This window comes from Ascaphus truei, chromosome 4 (assembly GCF_040206685.1).
Source record: "Ascaphus truei isolate aAscTru1 chromosome 4, aAscTru1.hap1, whole genome shotgun sequence".
Lineage (NCBI taxonomy): Eukaryota > Metazoa > Chordata > Amphibia > Anura > Ascaphidae > Ascaphus > Ascaphus truei.
The window spans coordinates 231,818,033-231,836,064 of record NC_134486.1 but is presented as its reverse complement, the minus strand read 5'-3'; the positions used below and the strand labels follow the sequence as shown (position 1 = coordinate 231,836,064).

The window sequence follows — 18,032 nt, the reverse complement described above, 5'->3', positions numbered from 1 at the left end:
GGGAGCGGGGGGGGGGGGAAAGGGGAGCGGGGGGGGGAAAGGGGAGTGGGGGGGGGAAAGGGGAGTGGGGGGGGGGGGGTGGAGAGCAGTGGGCATATGTATTGTCATAATTTATGTATGGGCATTTCCCCCCCCTCCTCCGTGCGTTCGTCCCCCTGCTGGTTCGGCTGTTGGCCCCCCCCCCGTTCCCCGTGACTCCCCCCCCCGTTCCCCGTGACTCCCCCCCACCCGTTCCCCGTGACTCCCCCCCCCCCGTTCCCCGTGACTCCCCCCCCCCCGTTCCCCGTGACTCCCCCCCCCCGTTCCCCGTGACTCCCCCCCCCCCGTTCCCCGTGACTCCCCCCCCCCGTTCCCCGTGACTCCCCCCCGTTCCCCGTGACTCCCCCCCCCGTTCCCCGTGACTCCCCCCCCCGTTCCCCGTGACTCCCCCCCCCCGTTCCCCGTGACTCCCCCCCCCCCGTTCCCCGTGACTCCCCCCCCCGTTCCCCGTGACTCCCCCCCCCGTAACCCTGTGACTCGCGCTCCCCCCCCCCCGGCGCCCGCTTGGTCCCCCGATGTGCCGTCCTGCTGAGTGAGGCGTGCAGGCGGCTGCAGGAAGCGCCCTGTGTGGGCCTAAGACTCGCGCTTCCCCCCCCCCCCCGCGCCCGCTCGATGTGGCGTCTGGCTGAGCGGCGGTAGGAAGCGCCCTGTGTGTGTGGGCCTGAGGCTGAGGCGGGACGCGCAGTGGGCCTGAGGCTGAGGCGGGACGCGCAGTGGGCCTGAGGCTGAGGCGGGACACGCAGTGGGCCTGAGGCTGAGGCGGGACGCACAGTGACTTACCTGAGCGGGTGGTAGCACCGGGGAGGTAAGGGAGCGGCTGGGATAGGAGGGCCGCGCTTCCCGTCCGGAGCCAGTGCAGGACGGCGCACGTGAGGGGGGGGGGAGGGGGGCGGACAGAGGGTGTGTGTGTGTGTATAAAGCTGCTGTGTTGTGTGTGTGTGTGTGTGTATAGAGCTGCTGTGTTGTGTGTGTGTGTGTGTATAGAGCTGCTGTGTTGTGTGTGTGTGTGTGTGTGTATATATAGAGCTGCTGTGTTGTGTGTGTGTGTGTGTGTGTGTGTGTGTGTGTGTGTGTGTATAGAGCTGCTGTGTTGTGTGTGTGTGTGTGTGTATAGAGCTGCTGTGTTGTGTGTGTGTGTGTGTGTGAATAGAGCTGCTGTGTTGTGTGTGTGTGTAGAGCTGCCGTGTTGTGTGTGTGTGTGTGTGTGTGTGTGTATAGAGCTGCTGTGTGTGTGTGTGTGTGTGTGTGTGTGTATAGAGCTGCTGTGTTGTGTGTGTGTGTGTATAGAGCTGCTGTGTTGTGTGTGTGTGTGTGTGTGTGGGCCGTCACTCCGCCTCAGGCCAATGAGAGGTGTGCGGGGGCGGGCGACCCAAGGGACCAATGAGATTTCCCCTAGGGACACCGGACATCCAGGCAGGCAAACATACAGTGCTTTCACTAATATAGTATAAGATACCAAAGAAGCACCAACCATCTAGTTTACATCAGTTATACATATCACGGTCTTTAGTTTAATCGGGTAATACTGAAACCTGCACCATTGTCGTATACTGGAGTGTTTTATTCAAGAGCGTATACAGTATCCCATTACTTAGTAGCTTAGGATGCTGTGCTTACCAGAAAGTAAGCAAACTAGTTTGTAACTGCAAAAAGGATTAGGCTATGAATGTATAACTTGAGCTTACATAACAATGGCTGCTGCAGTGCCAGTCATGCACAGATTGCTACTCAACCCCAATTGTCACTTGAGACTTAAACATATACTAGTGTGTGCTTTGTTTAACACTATTCTGTAACTTCTCTCTCTCCCCCTTTCTTTCTGGATGTAACTGCGGAGTCACTTTAGTCTTTCCTCATAAGTTTTGTCATACACATCACACATTATTTCTAGGTCAGAGCTCTTCAACTAATGGCCTGAGGGCTAAGTGGCCCTGAAACCACCTGCTTCTGTTTATTAGAAGACTGTTGCTTAAGCATTTCAACTTTTTTAGCGAAGATGAATAAAATATTTGATGCACACATTAAAAATGGATGCAATTGTAATAATGCTGTATGTATTCTTATCTGCAAAAACTGTTTCAAATTCAATAATCTGTATGTACAGTATTAAAAAAAATGTATGCAACATGTTTGCAATATTAGTCTTTAATTGAAGTATACCTTTTTGTTTTGTTATACGTATCGAAAATTACATTGAAATGCTCTTCCGGCCTTCCTAAATATAATTTTTTTCTGATCCATCCGTTTTGGAAAAGTAGATTAAGAGCCCTGATTTAGGAGTATTTAGTTTAATCACTAAACCTTTTAATAATAATAATAATAATAATTTTATTTCATATAGCATTTTTCTCCCAATGGGACTCAAAGTGCTTGACAATTAAAGTGCAGGGCGAAGTACACAGCACATAGAAATGTTAAAGACACCGTCCCTGCCCAGATGAAATTACAATCTACGTTTTTGGTGCCTGAGGCACAGGGAGAAAGTGACTTGCCCAAGGTCACAAGGTGCTGACACCAGGAATTGAACCAGGGTCAAACTCAGTGTTCGTGTCTTTACTCACCGAGTCACTCTTTCGCCCTAGTATAGAATAGTATAAACACCGAGAATTGAACCAGGCTCTACTGATTCAAAAGAAACAGGGATCCTCTTACCTGGTGCACACTAGCAAATGTTGGAAAAGTAGCTATATAAGCCACAGCCTTTTAGTGAAAGAGCAATTGGGGAAAACCATAAAAGGCTGAAGAGGCCACCGGGTACTTATGTGGCCTTATGGTATTAGGGTTATAGTACCCCTACCTTTAGAGACAGCTTAAAACTCACAGCTCTCACATCGTTTTAAATCACGTCTGCCGACTGCAGCTGTTTTTATTTTTTAGTTCACTTAAGATTTGCACCCAGAAGGTCAACAAAGTTATTTTTTATAGCCAATCATTAGCAGCACCTTATTTTTGCAAGTGCTTGCTACCTATTATTATCAGTTCTTTACACCTGGTTACAATCTCTGGTGGTTATAACACCATCTTACAATAGGGATCTAAACCCTGGTTTTACCGGCGGTTTGTCTCCATAATTCAAACTCAGTAACTCATGGTAATACCAAAAGGAATCATAGGATTTAACCACGTCCTATGATGTGAACAACAACAACTGTGCGTGCATTTTAATCTAGAGGATGATAGGAAACACGCCATGCAAAAATCCCATATCTCTGTAAAAATATACTGTATAAGCACAAGTATGCACATGAAACCTCTGGTATTTAAAGACTGAATACAGCTGTAAAAAGACAGTTTTCTTGTATGGAAATTTTGCAATATTCAGATTTTATTCTAATTATTCCTTTTTGTACCCTCCTCTCTAATGGCAACACAGTTTGAACCCACAAAAGATGGATAATTAAATTCTTTACAAAACGTATTGCAGAAAACGCCACTTTGAAACCATGATGGGCATGAATATGTTTGCAGATTTACATGCAATTAACATTCATATCATTTATTCACTGGCACTTTGAATAGTTTGCATGTGTGGTCTTACGCACAGAAAATTAGTAACTGAACCTTAATGTTTGTTTTCTAGCTTTTTCAATGTTTATTAACCCTCAAATCTATCTCAAGCATTATTTAATTACCTTTACTAAGTCAGCCTCTTCCATCTTGCCTGGGACAGTGTCTGATGCATCACATTCGCAGAAGAACTTGCCCTACGCGCATTCTTGTTATATTGTTGATCTTTCTCTGAAATGCTTATCCCCCCACCCCCTCTTAGATGTAGAGCACCTTTAGCCTTTTCTTCATAAGTTTTGTCATACACGCCACACAATACAGTATTTTAATGTGCCTGTAATGCATTGTATGCCTTTTCTAAGGTATGACCTCAAGATCTGAACAATCAGACACAAGATAAGCTCATCCAAATAACCTCTGAAGTGGCACCTACAGTACTTCTTCCTGCTGCTAATATGAACTGCATTGTGGTTCAAAGCCTTGGGCTACACAATTTCTGAGCTAAACACTTAAAACTTAATTCTAGCTTAATCCCTACATATGATTTTGTGACAGTCTAACTGGTGCTCGATGTATAGATTGTGAACGTGAGATTTCATTCTTTTTTTGTAGCATGCTACCATACAAGCAGATCTATACAGTTTAGGTCAGGGGTGCTCACACTTTAGGTACATAGGATCTACTTTTGCAACCCCCTCCTCCCCCCACCTCTTACCCTCTCTCTTACCTCTTTCTTGATCTTACTCCACCCTCTCTCTACCCCACTTCAAATCAAATACGTTTTCTTGGCATGACAGATTATTTTTTTTAGCATTGCCAAAGCATGAATAACAGGGGGTAGAGTATAATATTTACGTAGTACATGGATAACAGTTACATACAGGGATGTGGGATTTAGTGGGCGTTTCTGCCGGTGACAGGTGCCGAAATAGTGTGCAGCTGGTTCTACTGTGGTTTCGTCTTGTTATTTTTTGGTTCTCTTCTATATAATTAAAGTTCACCATAAGAGCTGTGAGTTTCTCCGAGTGGACATTTCTCCCTTCAGAGTATTTTGTGCAGTGCAGTAGGAAATGTGTTTCATCGTCTACCTCTCCTACTTTAGCCAACATCACTGGCACAGTCTCATCTCCCGGGCTGCTTCTATTTCCAGGCAGTGGGTGCTTATTCTGTACTGGCACAAGGTCGGTCTCTACTTTTGGTGATTTACCTTCAGTTGGTAGGGTGCCAGCGTGTATTCCCCTCTATAAGCCATTACAGGTCCCCAGCTTCTTTGAGCACTGAATATAATTTTTTCCACATCGTCGCATACTGTTCCTTCATTTTGCTGGCGATCGAGTTGATTTTTTATGTTTGGCAGGTTGTTGATCTGGGTGTGGTTTGTTCTGGGAATGAGAGGACAAGTTGTTTGATGGCACAGGGTTTAGTTAGGAGTTCTTGTTTTTTCATTGCTTTGTAGCAGTAGGTGAGCCCAGAATAGCGGTTTAGGTGAGCCCAGAATTTCAGTGCTCTCTTCTGTACAGTGAGCATTAGAGGAAAGTGGCCCAGCTCAGCCCGGCATGCACTGTTTGAAGTACTCCTATGTACTTGGAGAAGGTGTTTGCAGAATTTCAGATGCAGTATTTTGGTTGGGCTGGTATTCCCTTTTGTGAAGTCTGGAAATGTCACATTGCCCCACACCTTACTGCCATACAGAAGGATGGGAGTGATGATGCTGTTGAAGACTTTAATCCAAGCTCTTATTGGAAGTATGAGGTTGTACTAATTTGTTTTCAATATTGCATAGAATGTTCTGTGGGCCTTCTTCTTCTTCAGTGTATTTATGGCCAGGTTGAGCCGATTGATAAACAAAGGTATGTGTAGCTCCCTGTCTGTTCCAATGTATTGGGATTCAGTGTGAATTGGTTGTATCTTTTGTAGATTTTTTTTATGGAATACCATTATTCTGGTTTTGTCTAGGTTCACAGAGAGTGCCAATGTCTAGCTGAAATCTTCTAGTATTGCCAGTTTCTGTTGGAGGCCCTGTACTGTTAGCGAAAGCAGGAGAAGATTGTCTGCATTTAGTACAGACTTAATCTCTGTGCCAGCCAAAGGGACCCAGGTGCTGAGGAAGATTCTAGGGCTGCTACCAGATCATTGATGTCCTGTCTACCTCCACGGCCCTGACGGAAGAAGTCTGTTCTTTTGTTATTTACTTTCAAACAGCATTTGTTTTCGGGGTACATACTTTTGATGGTGTTGTATGTTATCCCTCCTATTCCGCTCTCTAGTATTTTCAGCAATAGACGATGTCAGATAGAGTCGAAAGCCTTTTTAAAATCCACAAAACAAGCAAAGATGTTTCCCTTATTGGTGTTGTGGCCGTGCATATTGATCAGGCTGTGTAGGGTGTAGATGTGATCCGTGGTGCGGTGGTTTGGGAGGAAGCCTGTCTGGCTCTCACTCAGTACTTTCTGCTCTGAGGAAGGTGAGGATTCTGCTGTTCAAGATGCTATTGAACAGCTCTTCCAGGGTGCTGGTGACACAGATGTAAATGGATGGGTCCAGCTTATCTCCTTTCTTGTGAATAGGGTCATCATTTCTTGCTACTAGCCAGTAGTAAGGATCAAGTTGAATATGTTGAGTAGCGCTTCTTGTACCAATGGGTTACTGTACTTCAGCATCTCATGTAGAATACCATCTGATCCTCTTGGTTTTTATTAGTTGACATTTTTCCTTTATTTCCTGGATTGTGATTGGCACTGCTCGACAAATCTACTCGCCCGCAACGAGTGGATTTTATGAGCTGGCGAGGTGGCGGCAGGACTTTATTTCTTGCAGAATTCTTTGCTTGCTTTTTCTTGACAGACTGTTTATTTCTTGCAAATTAGCTCACGTAAAAGACAAAGTTGATATGTGTTAGGAGCTTATCTTAACAGCTGCATCTCTCTGCGCTGCATCTTCCTCCCCCCCTTTCCTTCCCCTTTCAAACTTCCTCCCCTCCCCTCTCCTGAAGCGCTACCTGTTATAAGCAAGGTACATCTGGGTGCCACCCGGCGGCAGAGGGAGGCCCACCCAGTCGGCCTATGGAGGAAGTTGGGCCCGACTTCGGGCAAGACCTAATTTACAGGTCCAGACTACCGTGGCAGGCCTTGGACAGATGTCCCAAGGTCAACATGAAGTGAGTTCCGGTCGACATCCTGAATTTTCTCTTTCACAAACTAACCTAAACTAAGAATCACAATTTACCTGTATGCTGCTTTCTCTCCTTCATACTGCTACCTAAACTTTAATATGAATTTGGTATATGTCAAGAAAAACAAACAAACCCAGGTGTGGCATTGTTGTAGTTTAATTAACCAAAACGAGAACTCTCCATAGAAGTAATTATAGTGTGCAGAGCTCGCAGAGCTCGCAGGCCTCTCATTCTTAGTACACACGAAGAAGAGGGCTGTGAAGTTTCAAGAGCTCCACGCTTTAATGTTATTTTTAAAGAACTCCCAAATTACTCAATAAAAAGGTATTACAGCCTGCAATAAATAAACACTTTGCCAGGACCACTACCACTATTACACATTAAACAAACCCAGTTAAACAAGTATAAAAAAGGTAAATACAATAACTTATAATTCAAATTAAAAGATATTACTTAAATGGCAAGCCATTAAGGGCAGGGATTCCCTTTTTCCAATAATTGTTTTATGTCTGGTGCACTTATTTATAATTAACCATACTGTATCAACACTCCTCCCTTTTGCATTGATCGCATTTTTGTACTGTACCACAATGCATACTTTATCACTGCTACCCACAAATATAATTATTCAAATAAACTGTAGCCTGTGTAATATATATACACACACACACCCACACCATCTCCCGGCTCTGGGGATCCCCCGGTTGCCGGGCAATTAGAATTTAAATCTGACTTCAGTGGGACACGTATATCCAGTGAATAATAGAGAGTCACAGCGTCATGGTGATGATGTTGTGATTTTCCATTGGTGACCATGCGGCCATTTTTGTAATCCAATGTTCTGCCAACTGGTGGACCCTAGAGCTGGGAGAACCGCTGGTTGATGGAGGTAATAAAAAAAGAAAATTAGGGCATCAGAGTCTGATTGCTACTTTAAAGTTTAAAACGTACACTATTATTTCACTAAATTAGTTGACCATTTTTACAGGTGTTTTGGTTTTAGCAGTTTCCAATAATCATATCCATTTGTTTGTATCTAAAACAAATCTGTAAGATTTACAGTCATTCATAAAATGTTCCCACAGTATATATCCAAGCCCTTAGGGATACTGTAGTTTGCACAAGGATGGTATTATCCAGTACTTCATCAGGGTCAAAGACTAAGCGGGTAATCCAATGAACTCAGAAACAGACGATTTCTACGTGATCGGCCGAAAGCTCCCTTTGACTTGGAGCTTTCAGCCAATTCAGTCGGAGCATACAGTACAGAGCATTGGGTCAGGGCATACAGTACAGAGCATTAGCTTCGAAAAGTAAAGGTAAAAATATCATTCTTCTGACTCAAGTAAAACATATCTGCTGCTTTGTTCAATTTACAGAAAATACAATAAAACATTTACCTGTGACTTGCTTGTCTGGAAGAGAAGGGATGGGTATGGCTAATCCAAACTTAACCAGAAGGCGCTCATACAGCCAGTCAAAGTGCTTGTACCTGTGGTTTACTGATCGGTTAGTATTCTGTAAAAACAGAAATGAAAACGCTACAGGTATAACCAAGAGAAGGATGTACAGGGTTGAAAATGTAAAAAATAATCCAGTCATTGTCTATATATTCAGGAGAAAAAGTGGTAATGACACTGCCCCTGTACAGATGGACCAGTGCCACCTCCTTATGACCTTGGGCAAGTCATTTTATTTCACAGCTCTTAATCCATAAAAAATATATTGGGGTATAGGGCAGAAACACAGTGTGCCTGAAAAATATATCTCTCTCTACAGTGCCATGTACATCGTCATTATATATACTGTACAAAAACAAATAGGAGTAGTAAAGTGGCAACATCATTGCCTTGGAAGTTAGTGACAGCATTTAAAATTCCAGTGCCTGCTCCATATATCTTTGTATCATTATCTCCGTAGACACAAGGTTATCCTAAATATGAAATAAACCCAAAGGATTTAGTAAGGTCTGACAATACACAGCGAAAAGGAGATGAGGCCAAGTAGTTCACATCTGCTGACAATTTCTATATTCCTTTGTTTCCATGTGTCTCGGGATCCATAACAAACAAGGAGATTGCAAGCTCTGAAGTGCAAGATCTTGTGCATGAAAAATTCTACATACAGTGCTAGTGGCAAGTACACAGCAGCACTATTTACGCTATATTCTTATCCTTCACGTTCTTGTTCTTGTTATTTTAACTCTCTACCAATGAATGTTTCAGCGTTGGATAGTGGTGTACATTAGAGAATAAAATTGCTGCCACTTATTTACGCAACAATCGATATCCCCAAAGCTTGAAGTGCAGGGAAACCCACAGTGTTCGCCAGAGTCTGCCAACCTCCAGCTTCAGGTCACAAACACATGTCATGAGCAGCCCTTCCCAGATTGTCATCACTTGCAAAGGTGTCATTTACAATGAAGTCTGCCTTTTGATGGCATCTAAATCAACAACCGATTCTCCTAACTTATTTGTGCAATTCGAATTCAAAAGGCACACACATATATATATATGTGGGAAGCCAGAAACATGTCTGTGAGTGGGTTTACTGGCTTTGCATCTCCCAAGCTCTTGCTTAAAAGCTGTGTCTAAAGCAGCATGCGTTGGCTAAGGGTTGTTCATGTAATGTGAGCTTGAGATAAAAGGTGGCACTGTGTGCTCATTTGCATGTCATTTCCCAGAATCCCTTGCTGCAGTGGAAGTGCTGTGTGCTGGGCGATAATGGTGAAAGACAGGGTTGCAGACCTGTCTAAGACATGCAGATGAGCATACAGTAATATTTACAGTTGCTATATATATACATATATACACACACACACACACACACACACACACACACACACACACACACACACATACATATGTACTTTAAATACTGTATTTTTCTATATATACATTACTCACACACATATGTATGTATATATATAAAACACAAAAGATACATATCTTAGGAGTTGCTTATCTTGCTTACCGTTGCTGTGAGTTGGTATTCAATGTAGCTCTTCAGACCGTACATTTTGGATCCCTTTCGGGGATCAGCTACGATGCAGTCAAATGTAGTGGTTGGATACACCCACATTGGACCATAATCCCCAATCTGCAAAGCAGAAAATAACAAATCGGTAGGATTGGGGTGCAAGTCATTTAAATATACTTTGCATATTTCATTAGCATATCTCCCTGGTACCTCGGGTGTGCTTCTTTTTGAGCACAGAAGTCTCTCCCTATGTTATTTAGAGAGAGGTTTGAGGGGGATATCTACAACTTGAGTCTCTCTCTTCCTCTCTCTCTCGTAATTACACAGATGCAAGGCCATGGGTCTTATTGATTAAACTGATAGTGCCGATTGGTGCAGTATGGTATATGACTTGAATAGGCGTTTCCGTGAGATAGTGCCCCGGCACTATTGACGTTGAATGAATAACCCCTTAAGTGAAATAAGTGATATGTCATAATGTGTAGTGTACTTATTTGACCTGTGGATTTTACAATTATGAACACGTGTAAACCAGGGCAATTTGTGACTCATATTGTAGGCAAAATTAGCCTGGGAAACTTGTAAGATAACATGTTAGGAGACATATAATCATTAATTTACAAATAAATTAATATGTACCATTTATATGTAGGCCGTATGCCATAAAAATTGGGTACCAAAATGTAAATAAATAAATTGTATACCAAATAAGCTCTGCAAAATTAAATATTAAATTATATAATTTAAAGGGTTTAAATAAGTAAAATATAAACATGAAACAGGCACACAGTGAGTACAACTTACAATAATTGGAAGTTTTTCTTTCGTTTTCACTAGCTGCTTGGCCAACAGATATTGCTCAACTCCAGATTTTGCAAACCCAGGAAATCTATTTAGTAAAGAAATACAAAATCAGCGTTGTGTTTTTGCTGTGAAAACAAAAGCTTGATTCCATGATGGATCACTCCACAAAAAAAACATTATTATTACAGTACTACTACTACTATATGTAGTGCCAACATAGGCAGTGGTTAGTAGCATACTATAATCATGTATACTTTGATATAACATACATCTAGTAAAATGCGTACAGCAAATAACACCACATTGTGCGCAAAATTTACCAAATGGTGCTGTCCTATAAAAGAGACCTTCCTGCACCGGAAAGAAAAAGATACTTTATTGCCCATTCATTTTATTGCCCTGCAAGGTCTCTTCCGACGGCAGAAAGTGTCTTATGGAGTAGCACCATTTAGTAAATATGGCCCATAAGGTGATGCTCCTACACAGGGGAATATGTATCAAGAGTTGCAAAGGGGCATTATGATGTTACGTTCACTTTGCTCCTCTTGTATCATCCAGTCACTTGGGAAGTAATTTTAGGAGCGTTGATGGGAAAGTTTGATGACACAATATTATAATGGCATCTACCAGTGTTTGTAACTGATTGAAGCAAAGACAAAAAAACTGTACCAGTGACAAGGAAAGCTGGAGACCTACCACCATAATATTTGGTCATCCAACCTCTGTTGACAAACGGGGATCTTGTACTATGTCAAAGAGCAAATTCTGTCATCTTGATACAAACCCCTCACAGAATGATAAAATACACACATCCAGTGTATATTTATTTAAAAACCTTGTTGTCTACAAAACGGAAGGTTTCAAAAGATTAAAGAGGTAATTCCATATTGTCTGGTGTATATAACCCCACTTCAATGGGGATGTTCAGGCGAAAATGCCCCGAACGTCCGCTTCGGAATATATAGCATAGGGCCCTAAAGCAGTCATAACAATTCTTCTAGAAAACATGCAAAACCTTATCACTGTTATAACAATTAACACGGCATTTAATTAGACAAGCTCCAGGAGATATATATATATATATATATATATATATATATATACTGTATATATATATATATTCCTAGGAGGAAAAAGCGCCAAACGCTTCTATGGCGCAATAAAAGAGATGTATTTCACATGCAATATAAGGGTATATATATATATATATATATATATATATATAATTTTTTAAAAATGCAAGCTTTCAGGATTAACATGCCTCCTTCAGGCAGAAGGGTCCTAAAACCTTGCACTCTTTTTAATAATTAGTTAGCTATTAAAAGGATCAGTATCTTAGTGTTCTGTCTATTCTCTAGGCAAACACTGTCCCATCCTCTATCTGTATCAAATGAAAAACGATACCCGAAGGGCAAGTAAACGAAAATAAAATATGCATCTTTTAAATCAACTTAAAGGATTGCTAGTTTAAAGGTTCAGTTCCACACAGAATCAAATATAGGCGTTAAAATTAAGATGTATTTTTTCTAGAAGTTAATAATTGATAAATGAATCAACAAACCCTGAGTTACAGGAATCAGGGATGCGTCTATAATGTAGTTAAACATATATTTTTAAAATTATTTCTACAAAATAAAATGATTCTGGGTAACGCCAGCCACAGTGATATATGCAATCGGTATGAAAAAAGTAAGTAGAACTGCACTTTCAAATAAACACTGTTTGTGGAGTCCATATAACTATAATCCCTGGAGACACCCAGCTAAAATAAAATATCATAGCTAGGTTAGAAGAGAAGCAGATCTCCAGTTATGCAGGTCAGGTCTCAGAGGTTCCTTCAGGAAGCATATGTTGTGACAGACATGCTGTCATGTAAATATGAAAAACTTGGAAGTATTATGAAGGCGAAAGTGTGTTGAGATTAATAACAAATACTTATATCGTCTGTTTATCTTTAAACATCACAATCTGGGGCTATTTTTCACTGTGCAAATAGAAGGAAGGTCCCTGCTCAGCTGATCAGTAAGTACGTACTGGACGGGTGCAATCAGGGAAATAATTAAGGTTGGCACAGAAAGAAAACAGAATCCCTATAGGATGCACTCAGCCTCCACTGATATTAAAATAAATGAATAATAGGAAGAGGGAGTGGCTCAGTGAGTAAAAGACACTGAGTGGCACTGAGAGTTTGAAGCAGTGGAGCCTGGTTCAATTCCTGGTGTCGGCTCCTTGTGACCTTGGGCAAGTCACTTTATCTCCCTGTGCCTCAGGCACCAAAAACATAGATTGTAAGCTCCACGGGGCAGGTACCTGTGTCTGCAAAATGTCTCTGTAAAGCGCAACGCATAACTAGCAGCGCTATACAAAAACATGCTATTATTATTAAATATAACTTTTATACATGTCAAGAGAATCCATAGTGATGAAAACCTCTGGAGCGCAGAACATGGCTGTAAACGTGGGGTAGGTAGGGGGGGAAAAGCGTAAGACACTGTGTAGACCAGTGTATGCACTTCAGGCATTCTAAATCTCTACCATCAATGACGTACTCTAATCAGCCATCTCTGATTTGTACTATCTGACAAGGATGCAGCCCGCCTTTGGATATTAATGTTTTGTTTAATTAACGAAACTCTCTTTACTTGTTAAGAGGTATCTTCATGGATGTTGGGCGTCCAGCTCCCCGCTGAGATGCTCCTGCTTCAGACGTGTCTGAGCCAAGGTAACCCGGTGGAGAGGACTTTGTGTCATCCCAGTCGTCATCCCATTCATCATCATCAACAGCTGAAGGGGAGAAGCGGAAACGAAAAACTAGGTGGGGGGAAAAAACTGCCACAGATTGAGACACCGCTACTAAAATCACAGAATTTCAGCTATTTGCAACCGTGACCTATCCAGTAGCGACAGCACTGATGTGACCACCCTCCTGCTGAAGTAAACAGAAGTGGGGTCTACACTTCCACTTCGATCAAGCCGCTCGCTCCAACAGAAGATTTAGTCCGATCATCCGTTAGAAAACTAGCAATTTTACCATGATGTATGTGGCACGTCAGAAGGGCCTAGGTCAGGTCCTGTGCCATACCAGGTACATCATATGGGAAGGGGAAAGGTTACAAGCAAGTCCTGTGTAGAACAAACTTTAACTAATTGATGTGATAACTTGAATGGGTTAAATCTAGGAGAAAAAAGGGGTAGACAAAATTATTTTCAAAACAATTTTGGGAAAAGTCTGCATTGATTTAGGTAATAATGGAGACCAAAGTTCTCCTCCTTATTTTCAACGCTCTCCAATCATCTGCTCCTCCTTAAATATATCATTTTTGATGTCTCGCAATGCCCCTGCTCGTCTCCTGCACACTACCCATAACAGCCTCCTTTCCACCCCTTTCACCTCTACTGCTCTCTAGCCGTCAACCTTTTTTCCCCCTCCCTGCCCCTCTTACCTGTGTAACTCCCTCACATTCAGTATACACCAAGCACCATCTCTCCCCACCTTTAAGTTAAACCTTAAAACTATTAAGTTAAGCATTTCAATAGCCTGGGCTTATGGCTACTGTCCCACACCCATAGTCGCTCCTATCAACCAGTATGGTCAAGAGCTGCCATCTACGGCACGTCTTCCCTCACCTGCTGTCTCCCAAAATACCACTTAAGATCGTATGCTTCCAGTGGCATCTCCTTACCTATTGTCCGATTTTATTTGTTGCACTAATTGTATTATTCCGTGTACTGTATTGTCTCTTTTGTAAAGCGCTGAGTACACTGCGGGCACTATATAAATAAACAGGGCCCGAAAAATGCACTTGCCCATAGCAGCTGGCGAGGCAGCGGCCGGCGGCAGAAAACGAGGATTGAAGACCACAGGAGTGGAGCAGCACCGGAGGAAGACAGCTGGTGGTGGGAGAAGAGGACCGAGGATCGCTATGTCAGTGGAGCAGAGGTGTCGGACAGTGGGCGGCGGCAGCAGGAGAAGAGTACTGACATCATGCTGCGCTGTAGCAGCATCAGACACCGGAAGTCAGTAAAGACTTCCGGAACGGACTGCTGGGGTGGGCTCCTCCCCGGCTGTTCTCTTGTGCTGCTCACATGGTGTCAATGGTTTTCTCCTGCTCTTGTCCTGCTTCCGCCGCCGTTGCCCGCTTTCTAACGCCTCTGCTGCCCTGCTCCACTGACATGGGGGTCCTCTTTTCCCGTCGCCAGCTGTCTTGCCCTCCTGTGCCGCTCCGCTCCCGTGGTCTTCAGTCCTCCTCTTCTGCCTCCGCCCGCCCGCCCACTGTCTTCCTCCTCGGCTGTCCTGCTCCATCGAAGCCAGGTAAGTGAGAGGAAAAGAAGGACGGAGATGAGAGAAGGAGGGGGGTGAGAGAAGGAGGGGGGTGAGAGAAGGAGGGGTGTGAGAGGAGGGGGGATGAGAGGAGGGGGGGTGAGAGGAGGAGGGGGGCGAGAGAAGGAGTGGGCGAGAGAAGGAGGGCACGCTCAGTTGTACAGTGCGAATCCCTTTTTTGTCTGGCAAGCAGCATTTTTATAATTTGTCGAGCCCTGTAAATAAATATATACAGAAGAAAGAATTAGGTGCACTCACTGGATTTATGTAACTGCCTCAGGTGCACAGCGATCATCCCCCGCTGGGGAGACCTACACTACAGGACTCATCCTCCTAAAACAAGAAGGAGCCGGCACTCCAGAGGTCTTCATACAAAAAAAAAAAAAGAATTTTAATCCACAGATCAACGTTTGGGTCAAACACGCTGACCTTTGTCAAGATGGTCTTGACAAAGGTCAGTGTGTTTGACCCAAACGTTGATCTGTGGATTAAAAATGTATTTATATTTTGTATGAAGACCTCTGGAGTGCCGGCTCCTCCTTGTTTTAGGAGGATGTGTCCTGTAATAAATACATACATACCATAGGACCTATGTACTAAATATATTTTGGAGCAAAACTGCAGCAGAGAGCAGCATTTTAAATTTCAACCTCTTAGCATCAAGAAATCAAGCTCTATAATTGTAAGTCTGGTTGTGATTTGGAGGTTAAAAAAAAAAAAAGCATTAGTAATATACAAATTCTAGTGAGATGCAAACAAATACTGCACCTGTGTGCATCACTTCTACGTCCTTCTATATGCGTCAAAAAAGTTGCCCAGCTTAAGGTTGTAATTTTTTCCTCTCTAACAACCTGAACCAGATAACAGAAACGGTTTCTACATTTGATGCAACTGTGCCCCACTAACATTGTACTGTAGTGCATCGAAACACACTTTCTCTGCTCCCAAATCGCCTTAGTACATACTGTACAGGTCTATAAACGGAAGAAGAGGGATGATTTTCAATCTTCCTCCATGCCAATGAAATATTAATTTGAATGGCATAATCATTTTTTTTTTTTGCGACAATAACCTGGAGAAATTTATTGAGAAAACATGGTTGTTGAGTTCTAGAAAATGAGAAAACAGAGGTACCCTTTTTCTTATGTTTTAACCTTGCTCCACGCTAGCAAACAAACTATATGTATATAGTATATATAGTAGAGTAGGATTTACTATACTGTTAATGGTTGAGTTATTGAACAGAGAAAATTTAATATGTACTCTTATATACCCAAAATCAGACACCACTAGACAATGTGGTCTATGATGATGGCACCAGATCCATAAATAAGGCACTCTGGACTCTGCATGCTGTGCTTGCTAATTTTAAGCCACAGTGTCAACATATACAACCTGAAAACTATCCAACTAAAACATTTACAAAGCTCAAGGGTCTTACCCCAGCCATACAATATGGTGCGACCAACACGTCAGAGCACTTTCCATACAGTACCTTGCTTACCATTGCCTTCATAGTTCAACATATGTTTAACAGCGTCTCACATTTCATTACAAGAGCACAATTCCAACAATCATTAACATTTTGTATTCAACTGAATATATCATTTATATTGCTTTTGTGGAGGGGCACGCTAAGGAATCATGTTGAAGTGATTGCCCTGTGTTTTAGGTATTTCCTAAAACATTCCCAGTCTTAGGCCCGGGCCATAGAGGGGTGGGGAGAGCAGATGCGCGCTAACGCTGAGGCTCGCCTGCTTCAGTCAGCGCGATTGCACGGACTTGCAGGCGAGCCAGCGTGCGCGAAGGGAGCCAGGGGGAGGTGGTTGGAGGCGGGGCAGTGACGTCGCTGGGCCAATCGCCCGCGACGCACTGACGTCAATGTCACGGCGCCGACGTCACGGCGCCGTGACGTTGACGCTGCTTAAGGCTGATTGGATGTTTTCAGCCGACAGCGCGCTGAAAAACAGCTTGGCGCTCGGCTGAAAACTCCAAAGCCTGAGCACGCCTGCGGACGCTCGCGTGAGCCCCCTCATTGAGGATGCAGGGGCTCAGCGCGGAGCGTCCGCACGCCTCAGCACTGCTTGTCCTTCTATGGACGCAGCCTTAAGCAAATGTAAGAGGCGCTACAACCCTTCATTTTACATTTGTTTTTCCTTGGCATTTAACGCCACTGGATAATTTGATAGTGAAGTTTGTGATTAGGGTAAATACAAAAGGACAATTTTAAAAGAGAAATATGGCTTAAGGCACCTTAGTGGAAGTGGGGTTTGAGGATAAAACTGTTTTCCATCTCTATATTGTGGCATAATATATACAACCATGGGTGCCTAGAAGCATTGTTGGTAACAGATGATACTTTGTTAGAGAGAACTTGTTGCAAAAGTAGTGGTTGCCAAAAAGAAAGTGTATGCAGGAGTGTCAAGATAGAGAGGGTTTGGCCCGGGATTAAAGGGGTTACACCCCATTTGGCCACCCTCTACTCTCACCTGGGAAGCAAGGGGTTAACTGGACTGAGGTCCAGTAATGTGTTTTGCCTTGCTTCAGTATCCAAATGTTTATTCCCCTGTGTAAATGTATTGTGTTATCCTGGTGTTTGCACTCACACATACACTAGGGTTGATGCGGGAGGGAAGGGGTTAATGTTAAAATAGTGATTATAGCCCTTTGTGTAATTTTCCCGCCTTTTCAGGCTCCATTTTGCAGCCGTCCATAGGTCGCCATTGAGCCTCCATGCTTTCTAATGGCAGAAGTAGCAGTTTTGGACCTGTTTTCCAGCGACGACCAGCATGTGGCGTCCGAGAGGAGGAGCGGCGGTTTCCCATTGTAAGTCAATGGGCTCATTGACTTCAATGGAGATTCCTCAACGCCGGCCTCGAGGAACAGGTTGGCAGCCATCCAAACCGCAGACCGCAAAAGCGGATACAATGTCTTTTAAAAGAGTTGAATCACTACGGTCAAATTCAACGACAATTGGCGTGGGAATCTTGGGTTCTAGGGCCCCTGGGAATAAAGTTATTTTTGTCCCTAACCCCTAGGAACCCCCACACACGATCCACACCGGGTACGGGAATGAGGGACCCCCGTAAAGGGTCGAGCGGAGAAGGAGGGTCGCACCATTGAATCTTATGGCGGCAGGCGCCATGCATTGTCAATGGCGGCGCCGGCCATTGATTCCAATGGGGAAAAGCCGCATGGCGAAAAAACGAC

General features: G+C 43.4%; 1 protein-coding gene across 3 annotated transcripts in view; it reads right to left on the bottom strand.

Annotated features, from left to right (window-relative positions):
* Nucleotides 1-18,032, bottom strand: part of SNX9 (sorting nexin 9) — a 154,092-nt gene that overhangs the window by 29,197 nt on the left and 106,863 nt on the right. For all 3 annotated transcript variants that reach the window (XM_075596988.1, XM_075596990.1, XM_075596991.1), the window contains 4 exons: nucleotides 13,144-13,285; nucleotides 10,502-10,586; nucleotides 9,692-9,817; nucleotides 8,119-8,236 (listed from right to left, as the gene is read on the bottom strand). In XM_075596988.1, the coding sequence (XP_075453103.1) occupies nucleotides 8,119-8,236; nucleotides 9,692-9,817; nucleotides 10,502-10,586; nucleotides 13,144-13,285 (471 nt within the window). The remainder of the gene's footprint in view (nucleotides 1-8,118; nucleotides 8,237-9,691; nucleotides 9,818-10,501; nucleotides 10,587-13,143; nucleotides 13,286-18,032) is intronic.